General features: G+C 38.9%; 1 protein-coding gene across 1 annotated transcript in view; it reads left to right on the forward strand.

Annotated features, from left to right (window-relative positions):
- Positions 1 to 21,107, forward strand: part of SLC24A4 (solute carrier family 24 member 4) — an 86,405-nt gene that overhangs the window by 2,461 nt on the left and 62,837 nt on the right. The window contains exon 2 of the mRNA XM_066188692.1: positions 26 to 136. Coding sequence (XP_066044789.1) covers positions 26 to 136 — 111 coding nt within the window. The remainder of the gene's footprint in view (positions 1 to 25; positions 137 to 21,107) is intronic.

Consider the following 21,107-nt stretch of genomic DNA (forward strand, 5'->3'; position numbering starts at 1 on the left):
CATAATGTCTTTTTATTTAATATAGGCCAAGAATCAGCTCGTCCAGACAGAAGCATTGTATCAGGAATGTGGAGGAATAGAAGGTTGATGGCATCACCTAATGGGACACATGAAGAGAAGAACTGTACAGAGCCAGGTAAGATGGTTAAACTTTGCAATGTCCTATAAGTTTTTGAGATGTATTGGGTAGTTTTGTCATGACCAAGCTGCAGTGATGTGTAAACATCGGTGTTAAACTTTAAAAACCCCAACAAACCTGGACTGTTCTGTGTAGAAATAAAGTTTATTGTGTTACATAATGACATGATTTTATGTATCAAAGGCAAAAGGTAATGTTCAGATAAAGGAATGTCCTGGAGTCATGGTGAAACTAGTGCCGACCATTCAGTTTCTGTAGTTTTGTTCCTATGGTGATTATTCATTTCTGTCCAACTGATGTGTGTGTATTGCACAAGTCATGAGAGGTGTGCTCCTCTTAAAAACATGGGTCGCTAAATATGCAGTGTTTTAGATGTCACCTGGGCTCAGTGATTTATTTTTATTACCTTTACACAGTTAATCATGGTTTACTAGTTTAGTGATAAACTGTGTACTCAGAGTAGAAATTTATGTTGTGTGGAGGGGGTTGATGAGGTAAGTGATATGGAAACCCTGGAATCCATTTTACTTCAGGATGTCTGTCTTGGCCAGGCAAAAAGAATTGACTGAGGGCAGGAATGGATGATGCATTTTATAATCAGTGTTAGTCCACAATGCTTCCATCTTCCCATCTGTCTTTCCAGTGTGTATTTCCTTTCTCTCTCTCTCTCCTTGCCTCTCTGTGGTTTATGGTGTGTGGGAGATGAGACATTTTGCCAATGGCACCAGCCAAGTTGATTTAAAGTTCAGATTTATTTTTTTTTAATGTGACTCTTTGATCAACTCTGTGATAGCAATGGAGTGTGTGCCTTCTCTCCAGCAGTGTCAGCATGAGTTCTAGGATACTGTCAGCCTCAGGCACCAGGAGATTTGGAGCAGAATTCCTGCTCTCACTTACATGTTTGTTGTAATACTGAGGTTCCAGTTTAGACTATTTAGTTTGAGGATCAGTAGTGTGCTTATACACTCCTGAGAGAGGAGTGGAAGAACATAGCTCTAAGTGTGTGGGTCTAAAAGTTTTAACTATATCCTCTGGATGTCCAAGAGCTTCCCCATGCTTTTGTTAAGAACTTTGTAGGTCAGTTTGCCGTGTTCTGCATCTGTAACCTTATGATGCTCTTGATTTGTCTGTCAAAGTTGTTCACAAAAAAGAAAGAACACAAAAAGGACTTTTTGGAAACACATAATGATTCTTGACGAATAGTCAGAAAATACTATTCTTTCCCACTCTCTTTCATTTTCCTCCATATATGTGGATGCATCAATGTGATCATGTCTGAGCACAACGTTGGCAGCCCACTTGGTGTCAAGGCAATGGAGGCCACAAAATTATAGAAGCTAGATCAGAAAGATACCTGTCAAAGTTCTGATGGAGACTTTCATTTAGCATGAATGAGAACTTTTTCACAATGATATGATAAAACGACCAAGGCAAAAACATGCTTGCATGTGAATTGGAATTCCAGAAGCAGTAATGACTTCTTCACATGTTTAAAACAAATAGTTCCACTTCCTCCATTCTTCTAAAGTCATAAGATTAGTTTAAGAACAATTGGAATAGATAAATACAGCTGAGTCATTTTGTTGTGCTTTCTGAAATTTAGGTCTCTGAGGTGCACTTTTTTCTTTAACCACAAGAGATGGACACAAGGGAGGCCCAAATATTCCTCAGGATGCTGAAGTTTTAAGAAAAATATCACAAGACTTACATTAAATTAATAATTTCTAGAGTAATGGTAGTAGCTTTTCTTTTAAAAAGTGTTTCTTCAGTTAGAAGACAGATTTACAGATTAAATCTGTCTCAGGATTGCAGTTGTAGCATTTTTAATCACTTCCTGTTATTCTGCAGCTATGTACTGCTTATCATTGTGTATCTTCTGCAGCTGAAGGAGGAATTGAGATGCTGTAGAAGTGACTAGATGTAAGCTGCAAATAAAGGGAACATCTGAAAATAGCTGACGTTGGTGTTTGTGGGGCAGGAATGGGTCTGTAAGAACCCAATATTTTTATTGCTCAGTAACAACTTCGGTAGATTTGAGGTAGTGTTCTTTGTTGGCTTTGTTTTTTGTTGTTTTCTTTTTTAGTGTATGGGATGTTGACTTGATTTTTTTTCTATTTATTCTTTTTCATTCTTGTCTGGTTGCCAGGGGTTGAGATTTGTCATGTAACGAGAAGGTAGCAATGATCGAACACCTCTGAAAAAGGAGCAAGTAATATAGCTCATCTCTGTGGGAATGTAGCTTGTGTAATCACATGACTACAGAGAGAAGTCCTAGGAAAGGTCAAGAGACGTGATGGAGATTGCATAGAAGATTGGTGAGAGTGTGGATTTTCAGTTGGACAATGAATGCATGGTTCCCTGTAGGCTCCTTTATGAGATGTACTTATTCCTACCTATGTCATTTCTGTGTCTGCTCTATGCATGAGGGGCTGTACACATGCATGGCTGTGTGTATAGCAGTTTCCTTTTGTCGTGTGGATGCTTTTATATTTGTGTTTAGGATATGAGAATTTCAGCAGGTTCTTGTTGAGAGCCTGTTAATCCCTTGTGTCATTGCTGTGCTCCCTTTTCATTAGCTTCCCACACAAGTCTGCAGCTTTACCTCCCTTTTCCAAAGGCTTTCAATGAAATGAATATATTTACCACTTCACTCGATTTTCTTATGTGTAGGTTAAAAAAAAAATATCCCCACTGTTAGAAGTTTATAAGAGCAGCTATAGAAGTTTATAAGACCATGATATCCCTGCACTTCATGACACTGGCAAGAAAGGCACACCCTTTGTAATATATCTTGGGATAAAAAGTCGATAATCTTCTAGAAGTAATGTTAGAAGCTTGTGAGAACTTCTGTCTTCTAGAAGCTCACATAGTCTACACTGTTTGAGATTAGTCTCATTTGCTGAAGCAGATAATTTTGTATTGTGTATTTCTTGAAACATTGATAATGTTTCTGGGACATTTTATCAGAAGAGAAAAAATTATAAAATCACAGCAATGCTGCTTTGAAAAAGAACCAGGGGACTCTGAAAGAGGACAAGAAAATACATGTATGTGTGTGTATGTAACTAGAGAAGAAAAGTTGGGGTTTTTGTATCAGAGGAACGATAATCATGAATGCCTTAAGACGTGCTCCACATTTTTTTTCTAATAGTAATATTCTGCAGTCATGAAGAGCCATAGGTTGTCTCTGTCCCATAGCAGCAAAGGAACTGTAGGTCAGCTGCAGAAAGGAAGGGGAGCCTTGGGGGCATCAAGACAACCTCAGTTCTAGTCTGGACTGAGACCAAATCCTCACCACAGTTAATGTGTTCTGTAGCATTTTTTTATTAAAGATCGTTCCTGGTTTAAACTTCCCCATTGTTGAAAGCTTCTCTGCTGTGATAAGATATTGGTCTTTATATTTTCCTGAAGGTTAGAGGGCTGAAAGATTTTATGTAGAAGGCTCTGGACTTCCAAAATTTCATGAGAACCTGGGATTTTTGAATTATGGATCTTATATTTATTTGGTATTGAGTAACTCTCTGCATGACTTCCTCTTGGAAGGAAACCGAGCTACCTTTTCTTTATGGCTCAGGGTAGGTTTCTGTGGGAGGAGGAGTTGACCTGACCCTCACTTAAAGCAGAGATCAGAAAAGAGTAGTTGTCTCTAACATCTTAACATACCTCATTAGTTTGCAACCGATTTTTTTGCCATATCCAAGCTCTCGCTTCCATCTGCCATCAGCTTGCTGTGCCATCTGCCCAGAAAGTCTGATTTGTAGCTTCTCTGCTCCAGTGGCTTGCTTCTTGTTTCAAAATGTTCCTATGACTCCATGTCCTCCAGAACTCCAAGTAACGTTTCCAGGGCACATACAAGGTGGGGTGACTGGGTGTCATGAGATTTCTTACCACGTGCCTCCACTGTGGCATGTCAGGCTGTTAAACAACTGATCCAGGATTTTTGCTGTTGTGAATATTTTCAAGTAATCCCTGTATATGGATAGATTTTTTTTTTCTGTGAATTAGGCAGGTGGGAATATATTTCCATTGTCTTCTGACACTAGTCAGGGAGGGGCCTTGAAACAGGCAGTGGGATTTTTTGCCTGTGGTTTGTCAGCCATGGACAGTTCATGAGCTACACTGATTTTAAATAGGTGGCGATTTGGTTCAAGCATGTTCCTCCCATTGTTATTAGTGGGTAAAGATGAATTATGGACTGGAGGAACGACAGGGTTAGCATTTCTTCCTGACCCATGCTGCATTTTTAGTTTAGCATTACAAGGCATGTTGTAGGAATGCTTTATGTTCCTGCAGTGAGAAAGAATCAGTCCTCTACAATAAAGTGTTTCCCAGTAGCATGTGTATAAGTGAGTTTTGAATCAGGATCAAAGTCATTAAGTCTGTGTATATTTTACACTTTTAGTTATAACCTTGGGGATTTATGTAAGATTTGATACATTGTAGAGAAACTATAGAAGTCTTAGCCAGTTTTGCTTGTGTATCATGGAGAGAACAAGAGCCTGTTATTTTTTTCTGCAAAAACTGATGATGACTAGAGAAGACAATACTGACTCTTCCAAGGAATTTTCCAAAGGGGCAGAAAGCATTATTTCTTGAACAATTTTAGTAAAGACACTATAGGAACTATTGATTTCTATTAGCTGTATTTAACACAGTGCTTCGTTAAATGCATAATTCTTCATGTGCTGGATTGATGTATCTTTTTTTCCTTAATCCTTTTAGACACCTTAATATATAAGAGCATAAACTTGGAGTAATAAATGCTGGTGGAATATATAATTTTTTGCTGATTTAATTTTTTTTTAAATGATGTGATAATATGTATTTCTTTTAAACAATGTGCTCGTGAGCTTCCCTAGATCAAACTTCCATTTTGTGGCAGGGATAAATGCCTTAGACCTCCACTTTAAGGATGTGGTATTAATGATTTCACTGTAAACCCTTGTTTCATGAACAGCCTAAATTAGTAAGCTCAGCATGACCTGCATGTGCTCTTGCTATGCATTCATGCAATACCTAGCACAGAAGGACCATGGTCTCATTGAGACACTGCAGACAATTATTGTGTTCTGTTATTTGCAGATATTCCTCACATGCATGTTAGTTGGGCTTCCTCTCTGTCTTGATGCATAGAATATGTGAAACTGTTTTAGTATGATACATTTATTGATAGTGCATGCAGATAGATTTAAAATATTTTGTTACTCCCATGTGTTATGCCCTCAAAGACCACAAAAGTTACCAGCCATAAACATTCTATTTTCATGTCTGTCTAAAAGGAAATTAAAATGAAGAAAGATTTAAGAAAAAGTTTTAGTTGCTTTATGCATATGGTATTCACATAACATATAGGTACAGTGTCCTGTGAATGTGTATTCATTTATGTAGTTCAAGGAGTTACTAATTAGCAAGCATGTAGCTTATTTCTGTAGCCACTTGTAGTGTGCTGGTGGGGTTTTGTTTGTTTTGGGTTTGCTTTGGGTTATTTCCTCTTACCCAGTGACTCCAGATTCCCTCTTGTCCCTGTAGATGCTGAGTGGTAAACTTTATTGACTGTGATCTCATTTGTATGACTTCTGATTCTGGGGAAGATAGATGTGTGACAGTTTAAAACCCCTTTGACAAACATTTTATCACAAGTTTTTCTTATGTGACTGCCAAGATCTCCTAAATCAGAATTCACACCTAGGTTGAGGTTGATCTTCTGACATCTTTGCATGGCCTTTGTGTGAGTATTAAATGGTTGTGCACGTAGGTGTAGTTAGTTGGGAAGAGTGGCGGGGTTTTTCTTTGTGTTGGTTTTTTTTTCTTGGTTTCTTTGTTTATTTATTGTTTTGGGTTTTTTCTGGGGTTTTTTGTGAACCAGTGTAGGAAATGTGCTTTGACTGAACATAGAATGTGAAAAATAAACATCCTTCTTTCTGAGCTGTTCATTTTCTAGCAGCGTATTAAAACTGGTATCCAAAATACTAGAAAGAAATGAGAGAAACATCTCTCTGTGCTTTGACTCAACCTGCCAGTAGCATTCCCCGGAGAGCTGAGTACAGAAAATGAACTCCAGGGTAATTTATCCATTTTGCCAGGTCTAGGGGTCTAGGTTGTTGGAAGCAGTTTAACACACTGTAAAGTAAGGTCTGACTAAAATGCAATGTAGAGATGTAGTAAACCCAGGCAAATTAAACATATTAAATGGTATTTTCTTATGTTACTGTATATTCTTAAACATAGTAAAAATATTACTTAATATAATCTTTATTTTATATGACTCAGATTTATTTACAGTTGGCTTGGGTCCAGTTGAAGCACACTGTGGATAAAGACTTTTACAAGCTAAGTCTTTGCTTTGAAACCAAGAAGCAGGCCTGAAACAAAAATCCAAATTATTAAAATGTAGCCACTTCAGAACTAAATTTAATGTCTATGGACACAGGTTCACACTTGAAACATCCAGGTTGAATGCTCTGGAGTACTAGACTAGGATCTCAAGTTTCCTGTATTAGCCCAGCTCTAGTATTTAGATATCTGATTTGCCTGTATTTCAAACCACGTTAGCTAAGCATTCATCAGATATTAATGCAGTAGTAGTGCAGCATTTCTTTTTCTGCTACTGCAGACAACTCAGGCAGAGAGCAGCTGTGTAAATTATTGGTCTGAGGTCAAAGACGAAATATGTGAGAATCAAATCCACTTTTGATTTAGGCTCCTGGAGAAATGATGTTTGGACTAATATGACCTCCTGAAGTTCCATCCAACCTGAGTTATACTGTGATGGAAATGGAAATCAAATGGATTACATTTCATTCAGGACATATTTGAAATCCTGAATTAGGGATTTCAAAATCAAAGTTAATAAGACTTGGACATGCAGCTCTCCATGGTATTGATGACTGACTCAACTTTACTGGGGGATAATGTGTATGTATTTGGATATGTTCTTCTTCAGTATGACTGGGGAGATAGATCATTTTGTAGATATGTGCTCCATGTTCCACTTAGAAAATGATGCTGTTGGTAAAAAAGCTGTGTTTAAATGTACCTATCCTTGTCCATGGCAATTTTGATTTCTATGTCACCTTGTACTGCAGCTGAGACTGAAAGCACTGTTGTCTTGCCTTGTATCACGTGCAGTTGTTACCAGACCTGACTGTGCTGTTGTAGGAAGTGGGTTGAAAAGGCCTTGTACATCAGCCTGTGAGAATTAATCCATACCTCAGGGGTTGGCCTGGCACAGTCTTTATGAGATTCTGGGTTTCTTGACAGATGCTAAAATGCTGGATTCATTTCTCATCTCTGTGCTCTCGGTGTTTCATCAATCTAACTTGGACCACCAGTGTGGAGAATTCAGACAAAACTCTACGGGCGCAGAACTGGGCAGCAGGGAAGTAGATTGTGAAAAGCACCTGGAGGTAGAAGATGGTTACCAGAAGCTGCAAGAGGGATAGAGAAATTTTGGGGTTGGAACAGTGTGGTAGGAAGACAAAGATTATTCTGTCAGGCATCCTGGAGCTGGAGGGTAGATGAAAGAGACATGTGAGTGAAGGGACACTGAATTTGGATGGTGAAAGGTGGGAGAATCTTGGGAATTGCATGACAAAGAGGTAGGCCCTGGGAAGTAGTAAGCAGAGAAAGTGATAGAAGAAAGTGAAAAATCAAAATGTAGAGAGAGGTTGGTTTTGGCTGGGCAAGAAATCTAGAATTTTATTACAGTAAATTAGTTCTAAACTTCGTTCTGCTAATATTTCTGATAAGAACCCTTATTGTTTTTTTCTGAACTAACAAAATTTTATTATATGTATTTATTTCTGTATTATGTCAATGACATTTTACAGAATAGATGTGGTTACCCACCTAGCAAGCTGAAAATACTGCATGAACCTGCTGGCAATTCAGCTGGCATCAGTCCTGTTCTGCAGGGAGGCAAGACCTTCAGGCAATAAAGAGTCGTGGTTTTCTTTATTCTTTGAAGTTGATAGACATTGAAGACACTCCAGTAGAAATTGTAATAGCCTTAGAAACTGAGTCAGATTAATTCTTGCTGGAACTCTACTGGTAAGCTGAAGTACAGCAGAGCAAACGCTTCAGATGGAATGCAGGTTACCATGTGTATGTTGTCAGCCAATTGATTCTTTTTTTTTCAACATGAGATAAACGGTTTAGTGTTAATGACAGGTGCTGCATTAATGGTGCTGAGGGTGAATTATCTACCCATAGTGAGGAACAGTGGTAAATGTGCCTTCCTGCTAGCAAGAAGACGATAATTTGGACTCTGCCTGTTCAGTTTCCACACATACACACATATGTGCTTGCTGGAAAATTCTCAGAGATTGCCTAAACCTGATGAATTACTTTTCCCCTGCATATGATGCATTCAGTTGTTTAGTGGGCTGAGGACAATATGATTGAATCTATTGCTATTCAAAGGTATTTAAATCTTTTAATAGCAAGATGTAAGATATTCACAGATGGTGGGAAACATTTAAACTTCTGGAAATAAACTTCTGAATGAAATTTACGGTTAGATGTTTAAATTGACTGAGATGTGGAAAATAGGTTTATTACCCACTCCTCCCATTTACTGTGAATCAGCTTGTGCTTTGAGTTTTGTGAGCTCCTAAACCAAAACTGACTCTTTGAGAGAGGTAGTTGTTTAGAGCCTCTGGGAACATTTCTGTGCTCCTTTAACTCTACCATCAAACAACCATGACACTGCACAGCAGCTGAGGCTCTGCTCTACAGATTTAGTGCTGGATGGTGGGATGATGTTTCTGGTTTAGTTCTTTGAATTCTAAGAGTTTTCTCCCTTTACTTTTAATGCCTCTGTAAAGGTTGCATTCTTTACTTGGTTATGTTACATGTTTTTAAATCCCTCCAAAGGATCTTTGACTGCTGTTGCCTAAAATTGTAAGCCTTTTTCTTACCTTCTGAAGCCTTTTGCAGGCCTTGCTCCTTCCTTTTGCAGCTACGCTTTGTCTGCTTCCTTTGCCTCCACTGATGCTGTGAGATGTTTCCAGTGTCCATTTACCTTTTCTTGTTTTTTTTATGAACATGTTTCCAGAGCAGAAGGTGAAAGAAACTATCTGGAATATTATCGCTCTCTCCTTTCTTGAGTCTCACTTCATGAGCCATGTGTACCACAGTTCTCTGAGAAATTGGCCAGCCAGAATTGGCTGGACAGGGAAGAAGTCAAAGATAGCATATGAACTCATTCTGTTTCACTGATGTTTGGCTAGTTAGGGTGGGAGGTTTCTATAGAGCCGTAGTGTTGTCTGTCCTTGTTATGAGATGCAGTGGTAGTTCCTAAGAGTGCCTAATCAAAATGAACAAGGAAAAGGAAGAGAAGACTGAAAAAAGGCAAAGTGACTTACCCAAAGTCTGCAGAGGTCAGTAGCTAAGCTCCATTCTCCCCCCCACATAATCATAAATTGTAGCCATATTAAGTTCATTGAGCCTGGTGCTGTTGCTCCTGCCTGAGCACTCCTTCCTGATCAACTCATGATTTGACTCTTTTATTTGGCTTATTAAAATGAAAGATACAACTTTTCACAGTAAGTAATGTGTTAGCACTTCCCAACTAGTTAAAACTGGTAGCTCAGTGCTACACTGCAGATCACTGTGATTTGTTCATGTCTTCCACTTAGAGGGAGAGAAGCCTTGGAATGTATAGTTCTGTTTAGTTGCTCCCTAGAAGGGGATGAGTACATTCCTGCCTGACCCATATTTGGGCCAGCTGCTCTCCACAGAGAATGGAGATGAATTGTGACCAGGGAGGTTGCAGGTCTCTGCTATGGTGATGTTTCTACCACTGGGGAATGCTTTTTGGGCCTGCTGTGTGAGAGGGGCTGTGTAAAATGCCAGCACCTGTGCCCTACCAGGAGTAAAATGAGGACCTCTTGCTGCTTGCAGGCTGAAAAAGGAAAGAAAATGGTCAGCAGTATTTTCTCATGTGTGAACAAACCTGTGCTTGTGCCTGACTCAAAGCCCTTTGATTTTTATTTTTTTTTTTAATTTCATGGAGAGTGTGGGGAGGGTTTATTTAGGCCAATTAACTTTTGAGTGCAAAATATGTACTTCAGATTGGAAGGTAACCAGTTAATCAATTATGTTTTTCAATACTATATGTGTTTACTATAGTTATTTGGTTGTACAGGATTGTTTAGTAATAGCACGTGATGAGGGAGCTCTTACTTGGAAAGACTATCTGGGATCATCTCCAGAACTGCTTTAATCTGTGGATATTTAGGGCAACTAAGTTTAGTAAGTACTACTTAGGTAATTAAAGGTTGGAGCTGGGCTGCTTTCTCTGCAAGACAGCAGACTGGTAATGGGAAATTAGTCAACTTGGTTCAGTGTTGTCTTCTGAACAGCGCCAAGCCTGGTCACCCAACTCAGTTTTATTTTTCTGTTGTCTTGGGGATGGGGTTGGAAAGTCAAAATAATATTATGTTTCATGTAGTCTAGAAGGTAGCAAAACTATCTCAAATTGCTTAGGCTGAAAGGAGTACTTACAGCTGGAAACAGTCACAATACCCATTTTGCACTCTGGACTCTAATTTGCTGTAAAGAAAAAATGCAGACTGGCTAAAGAATGATTAAGTCTCTGCTAAATAAGTACTTGTGAAATTCTTTATACTCAGTGTTTCACCAGTTACTCCTTAGATATAGGTTCAAAACCAATTTGCACATGTAAGAAAGATGTTACATTGAAAAGGGACAGTTGCCCATATCATACAAGCTTTTCTGGGTCATAAAAAGTACTATATAAATTTCTGTATAAGCTCAGTGGCTTTTGAAGTTGTTCAGATTTGGTGGAGTACATGAAGTTATTTGCAGAACCTTTTGGTTTTGTTGAAGACTTTCAAAATTAAATGTTTTCTCCCTCATTCTACCTGTTGCTGGTTTGAATACTACCCAAATGCAACTACACTAGCATTACTATTATTTTGGGGTGAAATTGCAGATGGGATGGGAATAATGATGCATGTGCTCTATGCTCCTTACAGCTAAAGACAGCTAAACTCTATGCTTCTTACAACTAAGACAACTGTAAAGTTCTTACAACTTCTCACAACTAAAATTCTTTCCTTCCATTCAGTGATCAATTCCAAATATTTTGGTTGTGCTGCATTGCTGTCTCCAGGGTGGACTGTGAATGGAGCACTGCAGTACAGCTCTTGAGGAACCTCTGAGGATACTTCCTGCCAGGGTCTCAACTCTGTGGGTTAATTCCGTCCTCCAAAGGGTTTTCAGGTGTAAGAGGCTGCACATCTGGTAACTTGCTGAAGAGATGAGAACCTTCTGTATCCAAAGTGCAGAGAGGAAGTGGCTGTGTTGGACAATGCTGGCTGTGTGCCTGTCTGTGCTAAGAGTTGTGGTATCTCACTGGGCTCAAACGTAACAGGGTGGTATGTCCTGATTCTGGTGTGCCTACAGGCATAACCCCAAACTGAGATCTTGAGCATTGTTATGAGAAACCAGATTGTCATCTGTTCTGTATAGAAGACACAAAGTACTAAGTACTAAGTGGAGACTGGTTTTTTGTTTGCCTTCTTTAGAGCTTTTTAACAACAAAATCTTGCATCTCTTTTTGTAAGTAATAGATATTTTGTAAATCTCTTGTTTCAATGGCAGTTTTAGTATAGGAGCTGTAGAATCAGTAGTTCTGTGCATTGACATGAAATGTACAGGGCTGCATAATAACCCTATACACCAGTCTTTACTGCAAGAGATTTAGATCCAGTGTTTCAGTGTAATACGGGGACCAGAAAGTCCTCAATTCTAGCTGTGCCTGCAGCAGTGGATTTCTTTGGAACTTTACCCTGTATTCCTTCACTCCAGAAAAATACTTTTTTTATTATTCCCCAGGGAGCAAAAATATAATTCAACACTAGCAGGGAGCAAAACTATAATTCAACACTAGCGGGGAACCTTGATCTCTATTCCTTCTACAAATATGACCTAATTAGATTTGGCTCTGAACGTGGAAAGCATCTTTATAGTAGTAAGCCTTGTTCTCCATAGAAAGTGAGTATGATCTTGGACTTCCCAATGGTAGATTTGCAAATACTTAGGTGCCACAATATAAATTCTGATTTAGAATGAGTGTAAATATGGTATAGCTTGTCAATGAGGCACCTGTTTCTTGCCCTCAGATTATTCAGTTTATTGCTCTGATTATTTATTTCTTTACTCTGCAAAAATACCTTTCCCTCTTTTCTTTCTGTAAAATGGATCTCTTATATGGGAAAAGCAAATGGATTGTTTGTTTTAAAGTAATGTGATCATATGAGGCATTTACAGGAGTAACAATTCAAAGTTACAGTCATTATGTTCCCAAAGAATGCATTTCTATTCTACAAGTAAACTTACTTAAATATTAGGGAAACAATAGTAATCTTTTTCTTCTTTATGCAAATGGTGTAACATACCCTTTGGTGTCTTCCTCTTTTAGTTGTACAGTGACATTATATGCTTAATCTTGAAGAGGCATTTGGATCGTATTATTTAACAGCCGTGGGTAAAAGCCTCTTGCAATTATGAGATTAACAAGAGTTACACTATGTTTTGATTCTTCCTGAAGACTGATACGTGAATACATGTGTGCTTTGACTAGATATGTTTGACTTTATTTTCTCTCTCTTTTTGGTTTTTTTTCCCCCCTATTTTCCCTTTAGAGAAAAATTCTGTTAGCTAAAAGATTTTCAAAGAACGGAAAACGCTTAAATGCCATAGGTGTTCCTTCAGATGCTGCTCTGAGTGCCAGACACCTTTACAGCTGCAAAGTAACAAAATCCAAGAATAGAAATTTGGAATTTAGCTTTACTGGCTGTTGAGCTGTATGGTCTATGTTTTACGAGAAGATAATTTGGATCGTTTGATTTTCTTAAGACAAACTTGGGAAAGTAGTTTGTGTTTTCTCCCTTTTCGGAAAACATTCACTCTCCAATACATGAAGTTACAAACACATAATTAAAGCTGTAAGAAAAATCATACTGTTGTAAGGTATTAGTTACTGGTAAGTTTATGCTAACTAAAATAGCTCTGGCTTTTTAGGACATCATGCATCACTGTAATTATTAGTTCTTAACTAAAATATTTAACTTTATGATGTTGAATAATTTTATGGGGAAAAATATCTGCTAATTCAGAGGCTTGAAAATAGCACCAGGTTGGCTTTCATAAATCAGCACTAGGTCCTATTTCTTGATGTTGTGTAACAGCTGTTGATGTGATGCTGCAATTTAAACTTCAGAAAAAGCTGATTAGTGTAAACCTCCCACATAGCGTTGAGGACAGGCTGGAGGCACAGCTGAAGTGAAATGACCCACGCAAACATGGTCAAAATTCAGTATTATGGGAATAGTCCAGTCTCACAAACTTAATCGGAATATATGTCTACGTTTAGATGTTTGTATTTATTTACTTTAGGTGTTCGCTTATTTTTTTGTTCAGTTGACATTGAGGTACTGGCACACACAGCAGTACCTGGAGGGGCCATTTCTGCTTCAGGACAAAGCTGTCTGGAACTGGAAGTTTGTAACAACACTCCATGCTACAGTGTGTTCATTTTGGTTTGAAGAGCAAACCAAAGATTTTTAAGTAAGGTGGATCTAATTCATTATTTCACTTGGCTCACTTGAGCCAATATTCAGATTTAGTACAGCATTTATGCAGAACTTTAACACTGAACATGTAATTGACCTGAAGTTGTTGATCTTGTCGTGAGCTGAGACCTTTCCTATGCCTTGAGTATCCATTGGGAAGGATCATTATTGTTTCAGACAAAACAGGGTCTTAGGCAGATATCAAAGGTTTTGAGTTTGTTGGAGTTTTTTCTTCTTCAAAGGAGTATTTTGGTGTTGTACTCTGGTAGGACCCCTACGAACACCCCCTCCCAGCAAATTCAGCACTGGACTGCCTCATTTAGTGGAAGTTAGGATCTTGCAATTGTTGTCTGTGAATATTATCTGCATGCAGGTTCTATGATTTACAGGAGGGATGATATGTTCTTAAGAAGCACTGCTACTCAAAATGGGGAATGGAGATTTTACATGCTTTTTGTCTATTATATTTACATGGTCTGTAAATCTAGTGTGTGAGCTGACCATCTAATGACCTTTAAAAATGCAGCCTTTGGAGAGATGAAGAGGGATTTGTTAGTTGGCAGATTTGTGCTAGCAAGCTTCAGGTTATTTACGGAAGTCTGGAATTTTGTGCTCTTGGATTTAAAGAATACTGTGTAATTCAGATCAAAGGCAAAGTATTAAAATCTTAATTCCACTGGGAGGAATATCCTTTATTTTGGCATTCTCAGACATTATTCTCGATTCATGTTACTAATGTACCTTATAAAGAGGAAAAAGTTAAAGTTTTCTCATAATTTTCTGTGAAATCATTTTTCTTTCACAATAGGACTACGTGGCAGTCTGTGAAGGTTATTAGTAAGTTTAAAAAGTGAAACAGCTCTGATATAAAGTCAGACAAAATCATAATTACTGATTATATTTTCCCCCTTAATTATATAGTGAATAAATTGATGTGCTCAATTTAATTGTTAAAATACTGAAATATCCTTGTGCCATCAAAGCTATTAGTGTATAGATAAGGAGGAGAAAGGAAGGGAGCTTATGGAAAGGACATTTCAAAACTATTACAGTTGCTGTTCTAGAAGAGTGTTTAAATCCGTACAGATGGAAGACGCTAAATTGCATTTCTGTGGACTTTTACAACTGACTTAAAATTCATGGGTTATGCATCTGAGAAAGATCACAGTGAAACTAATTTGTCTAGTGGAAAGCAAACTAACCATTGCTTCAAGTGTTTCCCTCTCAAATGATGAAAACTGATCTGATTGTTCTGTCTAGTGCACAGAAGTACCTTGAATCTTGTTAGATGACTTCAGATGGTAAAACAGAAACTGTAAATCTCTGTATTTTAAGGCTGTTTGTAGTCCTTGGCCTGTGGAAAAGTGCCAGATGATGTTAGAAAGTATTCTATGTGGTCTGAAAACACTGTCATCCTTAAAGTTTAATTTCTTTGCCTATTTCTGTGCATCCAAACCTGTGGAACGGATACTGGCAGTGTAATAAAGCAAAATGTTCTTGTAGTGTGAGTTGCACCCATCCATAGAAATTGTATCTCTGACAGTGAAATAACTGGGTATATTACTGAAAACTAACAGTTTCCATTCTCATAAAAATCAGTAAGGAAAATTCTCTTGAGCAGGAAAGGGAAATGAGATGTAGAGTGGGATTTTAAGGACCTCAATACTTAGGTATAGGCAGATTATCTATGAAGTCTTTGGAGTAAATGTGCTCAGTTCTCTGGGTATCAGTTGAAGATAGATGTCTTCGGCAGTCTCACTAAGTGCATCCTTAGGTACCTGGATATCTTGGCACCTCAGCAAAAGGGGTTAAGTTAAATAAAACTTTCTGCCCTGTTTCAGAAGAGCTGTATTTTCTTCCTGAAATGATGTAGGCCTCCAAACCTGAATCATACCTGCAGCGCATCCACTGAAGTTGGTGAGGACTTTTGAATGCAAAAGGAGCTTTTGCAAGTGGATGAGTTGCCAGCACTACAGAATTTTTCACAGTAAACACAAGGAACAGGTGAAGGACCGTGAAGTAGCAGAGAGCAAAAGTCTCTGACTGTAGAATACCCATATTCAAAAGTTAGCAGTTCCTGTGGGGCAGGCTGGAAACTGTGGAGCTCTTTTGCCTTGCTGGCAACACTTTCTCACAACTCATTTTGGACTGATTTATTAGTAAATGTGCAAAGATGCAAAACTGCTCTGCCGTATGTATCAACTTTAGGACTGTAGTTGTCCTAAAAGACTGAAGTCTGTACCTTTTGGGTTTTTTTAAGGAGAGCTGATACTTCCTTGATTTAGTGACCAGTGAGCTGTGAGAGAACTAGTCTGGAAGTAGAAGGATTTAAGTTTATTTTTAATTAAAATGTCTATGGTAACAGTGGCTTGTGCTGAATTCAGTCTTACTGAGGTGTATAAGGAGTGCTTTGAATACTCCTAATTGATCTAGTCTCTCTGGAGACTTTGGCAGATTTCAGTGCTGTTTCACCTTGCTACTGGAGTGTAGTGTTGCTCAGGTGGAACATAGTTGTCTCTTTCCCCATGAAGGCAGTAGCTCTATGCAGGTGAAAGTGCCTAGGGAGCTTGCAAGATAAATAGAGGGGTGCTGTATTCGTGCTTCCTCCAGGGATAGGTAACTGCTAATGCAAACTTTCTGGATCATTTCTTTATTTACTCAAGTTCTGTATTAATCCTGGTTTAGCCCAAAATTTGGTAGTGCTCATCTAATCCTCTATGTTTCGGGCCTCATTTGTGGACTTTGACTAAAAGTACTCTTATGTCTCACGAGCGTACAATGAAGTTTCATGCTTTAGACAGAAATGCTATGCTAGAGTGATGGAAGCTGCAGAATACTACAAACTGAAAGACAGCCGTAACCACAGAAGGCTTGATACTAGGCAGTTATGTTATACCCAAGATACACTTAAATTGTTTCTCAAATGGAACATTGCATTTGAAATAAATCCTCCCTGAAAATACTTAATGACAAAATTACAGACTTTTCAAATTATATACCACATTTTATTCTATAGTTATTTTAGCTGCAGATTTTCAATAATGATCACGTGTTCAGAAACAGTGGTGACAGTGTTGTTGGATTTTTTTTTAACCTGTTGAATATTTGGCTCTCTAGACAGTAGTGAACACTTACCATTAAAAGTCTGGTTCCCTGTAGTGCATATTATGTTGGTTGTTTATGGTGAGAGTAGTTTGCAAGTGACATTAACTGTTTAAAATTGAGACTGTTAGTCATGTAGACCATGTTTATCCTCAGTGGAGACAAGCATTCCAAATGATTTGTACACTGATAGATGAATTTGGGGTCTTACTTTTCTGTTTTTAAACAAGGATCCTTTTTGTTATGTGAGTGAAATTCAATCTCCAGAGTCACAGTTCTAAGTACGTTTGGGTAATGGCCCAGCTAAGATGGTAGAAAGAAATGTGACGCTTAATTTGCTGTTGCATTGTATTCCTTTATATTTTGCCCCTGACTTTTCATTTTCCTTTGACTTGTCTTAGGTTTTTGTGGGTTGCTGTCTTCAAGAGACTCTTCTATGTTTTTAGAGGAATCTGTGTATATGTGACTTTGAATGATGTTTTGTTGTCTCATTTGTTGCTGCAGCAATCACTAATCTGTCTCATGGAAGTGACAAGAGATGTGTCGTATACCTGGACATTTCCTTTATTCATTTCTTATTGATTACATATAGTAGAGGGAGGTAATTTAGGAGGTAAGAATTAGTATATTATGCATACTGTCACCACCTGCAAACAGAGAATGTGATTTAAAAATGGCAGCTGATGCTTTCTGCCAGATTTGGATCTTGTATTGGACACTAGAAATGATTTAAGACTCTTGTGATCTCTTTGCTCTTCCAGAGTGGAAATTCATCCTCTAAGCATTGTTAGTATAAAATGCTCCAAATCTGCTTTTCTCACCAAGCAGTCATTGCTTACTCCCTCCTCAAATGCTGCTCATCACCAAATCTGTCACACAAGCTCCTTTCATCAGGCAGCCCAGCCACTAGTGCTGCTGTTGCTCACTGCCCCAGGCTCCGGCTCAGTTCTTTGCACTTCTGATTGAAACCTGCACTGAAAGATTCAGTTCTTTAGAAGACTGAGTCTACAGAAGCTGAGACTGAAGCCCTAGACACTGTACTGTCCATCATCTTACTGGTTATCTTCTCTCCAGTGTACCTTTGAGTGTTTTTTTTTAGTGATTCTAGTTCTTCTGAGCGTGCACACATGATCTGTCAGTAGCAGCATTATATATCTTCTTCATACTATATATTTTTCAATTATGTATTTAAGTAATTCCCATTGTACATTATCAGTAGGTCCTGTGTGAATGTCACTAATATGTGTGGACTGCAGGCTTTCTCCATGCTTCATTACTTACTGGTTTCACTTGCAAAGTATCTTTCAGCTGAGTAGGGAGTAATTAGATGTCAGAATTTTTAGGCACACATAGTAATGCTTCTTCCATTCATAGAATGTAAACTGTATTAAACTTGGGGCACTTACTTTAGTGTGGATCTCTTTTTAACTAGAGGAGTTGAGAGAGTGTATTTGTGGGAAATCTAAAGAAATCAGTCCATCAGAAGAAGCTGATGTGGTGTCATTTGTGCCTCTCTCCCTCTACACTTACAGCTAGCTCCCCCCTCATGTTCAATTATTTATCTTATCCCTTTTGGGGGAATGTCCCTCACTGCCAAGAGCTGTGTATCAAAACTGGCATGGTTCTGTCTGTTCAGTAGTATGGATGTTCTATATTCTGATTCAGTGTATTTGACTAGAAAACAAATGTTGATGTGGGGGTTTTTTAATGTAAGGAAATGTGTATGTTTGTTGAAAATAAAAGCTGAAATACTTTGTTTTCTTTCTTTATAGTCTTTATAGTTCTACCATGTTTTCTGTTCTCCTTTCTGTGAAAAACAAGTCCACCTGCCCTCAGTCAGATGGGTGCAGTGTAGCACAGGAAGTCGAAATTCATCTGACCAGCCAAACGAGTAAAAAGGGAACATACAGTACCTGAGTAGACACATACAAGAACAGTGCTTATAGCCATGTTCCTCTGCTATAGGAGAACATTTCCGTTATGTCCTCTTACCTTTGGAACTGCAACCAAGCCCGTCCTTTTCAGACACTCAGTGGTCAGCATTACTTTTATGGTTTTGGACACTTGCATGTAAATTGTATGCCTTGAAGCACTTGTTAGATATGGATTTCTTAGGGAAAGAACTCAGTATTTTGAATTCTGAGAGACAAGATTGCAAGAGCAAGCCATGTTGCTTCACCCTTACAAATTAGTGGGCCCTGACAGTATCTGCCTGGGGATGTTAAGGGAACTGGCTGATGTCATTGTGAGGCCACTCTCCATAATCATTGAGAAGTTGTGGAGATCAGGGGACATCTCAGAAAAGTGGAAGAAGGGAAAGGTCACCCCCATCTACAAGAAGGGCTTGAAAGAGGATCCAGGAAATTGTAGACACATCAGTCTACAATTCAGTCCTTGGGAAAATTGTGGAATGAATCCACCTGGACCCTGTCAAGTCAGATGAAGCACATGATTGGGAAAAGACAGCATGGATTCACCAAGGGCAAACTGTGTTTGACACACTCTATCATCTTCCATGACAAAGTAGTAACCTGCTTGGCTGATGTGGGTGGGGGTCACAGCAGGCATCGTCTGCCTGGATTTCTCCAAGGCTCTCACTATGGTTTTCCACAGCCTCCTTCTAGAGAAGCTGGTGCATTGGGGTCTGAAGAAGTGCTCTCTGTGGTGGGTGGGGAACTGGCTGCCAGACAGCAGCAGGGTTGGGATAAGTAGCTCCTTTTCAAACCAGCAGCCTGTCAAAAGTGAGGTCCCCTGGGATATTAGGGACAACATTTTAGTATCTTCAGAAGTGAGCTGGAAGATGGGATCAAGTGTACCCTGGTGGCGATGGCTGATGGTACCAACAGTGGGAAAGTAGACACATGAGAAAGGAGAGCCACCCTGCAGGGTGACTTGGATTGGCTGTGGGCTAACAAGAACCTTAGGAAGCTCTGCTAGGCCAAGTGTTAGGTTTTTGCACCTGGGAAGACATTATCCAGGGCTGCAGCACACATTCGGATCTAACTAACTTGAGAGCAACTCTGTGGAATGGCCCTGGGGATCCTGGTGAACAAGCTCCGTATGAGTGAACAGTGCACTGCTGTGGAAGCATAAAGATGACAGGATGCTGGTTTTCATCAACAAGGGCAGCAGCAGAGGTAGAGATGTCACTATCCCACTCTAATCAGTGATTTTCAGGTAACACCTGGAATAGTTTGTTCAGTTTTGGTCTCAGCTATAAAAAAAAAAAAGTTGTGCACAGGCTGCGGAGGGTCCAGAAAAGGCCCACGAAGGTAATCCAGGGACTGGGAAGCTGGCCATATCAGGAGGGGCACAGAGAAAACTGTGTTCAGCCTTGAGAAAGGAAGACTTAGGGAAGACCTTATCACCACTATTTAAACGGTGGCTGGAAAGACAATGGAGACTCACATTTTACAAGGAGTCATGTGAAAAAGACGAATGTAATGTGTAAAGGTTACCTGAGGAGATGCTGATTGGATGCAAGAATGTATTTCACATTGCGAACAATCAGCCACTGGAAGCTCTCCGGGGATGTGGTGAATTCCCAAATGTTGGACCCTTAAGATTTGTCTGGACAGGATGCTGGGACATCCATCCTACATTATTTGTACCATGTTTTTGCCAAAAAAGGTTGGATCAGGTTCACTTCCAGCCTGGTTCCTAAGATTTTATGTTCCTCTGACATAATTGTCTAAAATCCCAGAGGGCTAATTTGCCCACTTGAGAGATCCTGCAGTGTATGTAACATGCCTACTATCACCAAAATATGCATGTGTGGTGAGTGATCTAAGCAAGACCAGACTATGGAGCTGTGTTTTGTCATGTGAACGTTTTGTTAGTGTTTGCAATGTTTGGATCTGCTAGTGGGAAATAGATGTCATCCTGGGTGGATACAAATAAAGCCTGTGTAATATACTGCATCCTACTCTGTTTTTGTTTACTCTACATATTAAACCAAAATTGCCCTAAAGGAAAATGTTTAGAAGGTGGTATTTTTTCCACAAATATGTATTTTCCTGTCTTCATGTTCTACTAAGCAGGCAGCCTTAGTAACCATAAGTCCAAGACCACAAGCTTCCAAGTGATGAATTACCATTAGTGCATTTTTGCAACCTCATTAAATAATCTAAAAGAGCTTAATTATATAAATCTACATCTGTGGATGTTTTAAGGAAATATTTCAAAATCAGCTGCCAGCTTGATTTCATGCAATAGATGATCAAGTTGTGGCCCTAGTTCAGGAGAGCATTTAAGCATGTTGTTAA

The sequence above is a fragment of the Chamaea fasciata genome, unplaced genomic scaffold, assembly GCF_029207755.1.
Source record: "Chamaea fasciata isolate MVZ Bird 193981 ecotype frontalis unplaced genomic scaffold, bChaFas1.0.hap1 SCAF_7, whole genome shotgun sequence".
Classification (NCBI taxonomy): Eukaryota; Metazoa; Chordata; class Aves; order Passeriformes; family Sylviidae; genus Chamaea; species Chamaea fasciata.